This window comes from Ricinus communis, chromosome 10 (assembly GCF_019578655.1).
Source record: "Ricinus communis isolate WT05 ecotype wild-type chromosome 10, ASM1957865v1, whole genome shotgun sequence".
In the NCBI taxonomy this organism is placed as follows: Eukaryota; Viridiplantae; Streptophyta; class Magnoliopsida; order Malpighiales; family Euphorbiaceae; genus Ricinus; species Ricinus communis.
In genome coordinates, this window is record NC_063265.1 from 15,919,104 (window position 1) to 15,921,841 (window position 2,738).

At 27.5% G+C, this 2,738-nt stretch overlaps 1 protein-coding gene across 1 annotated transcript; it reads right to left on the reverse strand.

Annotated features, from left to right (window-relative positions):
* LOC8288395 (dehydration-responsive element-binding protein 1B) lies at positions 1-977 on the reverse strand. The gene has a single exon (XM_048369978.1). The coding sequence runs from the start codon at positions 896-898 to the stop codon at positions 215-217; it is 684 nt and encodes a 227-aa protein (XP_048225935.1). The 5' UTR covers positions 899-977; the 3' UTR covers positions 1-214.
* Positions 978-2,738: the final 1,761 nt, after the last annotated feature.

Consider the following 2,738-nt stretch of genomic DNA (forward strand, 5'->3'; position numbering starts at 1 on the left):
TCTAGATTGGACGGTAATTAATATCTCTGTCACAGAAAGATTATATATATATATAGTCTGTCTTGCCATTTCACTCTCTTCATCATTAATATTATAAACTCTCCATGGGTACATTAGTTCCATCATGAACTTATATAAGATAAGTTATAGTACTGTAATTTGAAAGTATTCTGAGGTCTTTATTTCAAATATTAATTGCAGAGAATGCAAACAATCAATCGGTCCAGAAAAACAAATCGACAGGGTCGTCTTCTACGTTGTTCCAATTGAAACCTTTTTTCATGGCTGGTGGAGTAAGAATTAACCCTTCTGCCATGCTATCGAGTAATGCAGGCATGTTAAACAACTCCTCTTCATCCAAAAACATATTCATATTCTTATTCCAATCTTTCCCAACATTGTCACTTCCTTCTATAGTCGAGGAACAAAAAGATAGAGAAGAAGAAGAACATTGAAACAGATGATCAACATCACTACCACCACCACCACCACCACTAACACTCTGATCAGCAGCTTCCAGAGCTGCATACTGAATATCCTTTATAGAAGTAGATCTAGCCTGAGGCAACAAATGAACTGATTCAGGAAAGTTTAAGGAAGCAGAATCTCCTCGTAATGCAAAAGCTGCTACGTCATAAGCCCTAGCGGCCATGTCAGGTGATGGAAATGTTCCTAACCATATCCTCGACTTATTATTGTAGGGTTGTCTTAATTCACTGACCCACTTCCCATTTCTTCGCCGGACACCATTGTACACAGGATGTCGCGTCTCCTGGAACTTCTTCCGTCCTGCCTTCCTCTTTTTGGTAGCCATTGATGGGGAATGTGGATTAGGATGATTATTTTGATGGGAATTTGTTGAAGATGGAATTGGGGATGGGTCTTGTTTGAATTCCATGGTTAATGATGGTATGGTCTTGTAAAATTTGTGAGGAGTGGAGAAGGAAATTAGTTTTTGTTTTGTTTATGAGAAGGAGAAGGGGAGGAAGCAAGTTAAGGGAAATTTTTATACAAGGACGGAGCACCCCGAATATAAAGCTGACACCAAAATATGTAAAACGTTGTAAAGCCAAACATATTTAAAACGCGTTGATGTTCTCCCACGTGGAACGGAGGTTTTGGAGCCACGTGGATTTCACCATTTTTTTAATTTCTTTTCCTTTTTCTCTATTTCCGACTTTAAAATATCTATACCAGCATTTAGATTAAAAAAAATTATTACATCTAAATTAAAAATATATATTTTTATCTAAAAGTGCATAAATAAAATGATGAGAAATTCTTTTAATTTAACATATATATATATATATATATATATATATATATATATATATATATATATATATATATTTTATTAATTTTAAATAATTAATTATATCTTAATTTTTAGATTTTAAAATATAAAATTACTTACAAATATACATTTCCTTTAGGATATATATATATTATTCGATATAAACTATAATTATTCTTTCAATTTCTCGAATGTGCCCATTTTTTTAAGGGTAAATGTGTTTCAAGTAAATAATAAATAGATATTTATTAATTAAATAACTAAATAAAAGGAGTCTTCAAGGGCACATGTATTATCCATGATCACATGAGTATTCAATTAAAAGTGATTTGTATCAAGTAATATATATATATATAAAAGTATGCGCATCATCCAGGTTTTCACTCCACATGTATACTTCCGAAAACATTAAACTTTAACTTTAATGTGGCTTTAGCTAAAATCTTGACAATGTATTTGCATATCATTTTATTATATTATTTTAGTTAAAAATGGTGTCTAGACTTCAGATTATATATGTCTTATTATTTTAAAAAAATGAAAAATTAGTTTGTTAGAACATCATAAATGGCACCAGTAGTGAGACTGGAGAGGGCCATTAGAGTTACTTGGGATAACAATATAAACAAACCAAGTTTATTTCTTTGTTTTATTTTAGTCATTTATTCACTTAATTAATATAGAACTGATATATCGCATTAATTATTTTAAATTTTTACTTTTATTAGCTATTTTTGTTATGTTTCGATTTTTCATTTATAAAATAACTAAAATTAAATGACCAACTTAAAAATTTATAACAAAAATAAAACTAATTATAAATTTCAGTTATTATTTATATAATTATCTGCTGCCAATTTTTCCATAGCATTATATTTTGATTAATTTTTACCTTACAAATATATATATTTTTTATATATATTTATTATTATTATTATTATTTTACAAACTTTTTAGATCATTCCCTTATTTTAAAATTTTTTTTACGTTTTGTTCTCCTTAATCTTATTTTCTGAATCCGCTAATGAATCAAACTCTTTAATTTAAAAATTATTATTTAATAAAAAATATATAGATATACTCTGAACAATATGATTGGTCATCGTATGTTAATTTAGTATTTAATATATATATTTAAAGGACATGAAGACTATGTTCAAACCGGTAAAGATTTTAATCAAAATGGTTTTCCTGTAAGAACGAAGGGAGGAAATTTTGAATTGACTGATATATGTTTGTTAATTTTATTTTAATTCTATATGTGATTAATTTAACTTCCTAATCCTAATATAATTAATTAGTAATTAATCTCATAATTCTAATAAAATTAATCTAATTCAATCCTAATTCTATAATAATTTTATATATATCTCTAATCTTATAAGAAATTAATGAATTACTATATATCACACTATATATATCCCTATGATAATATTCAAATAAT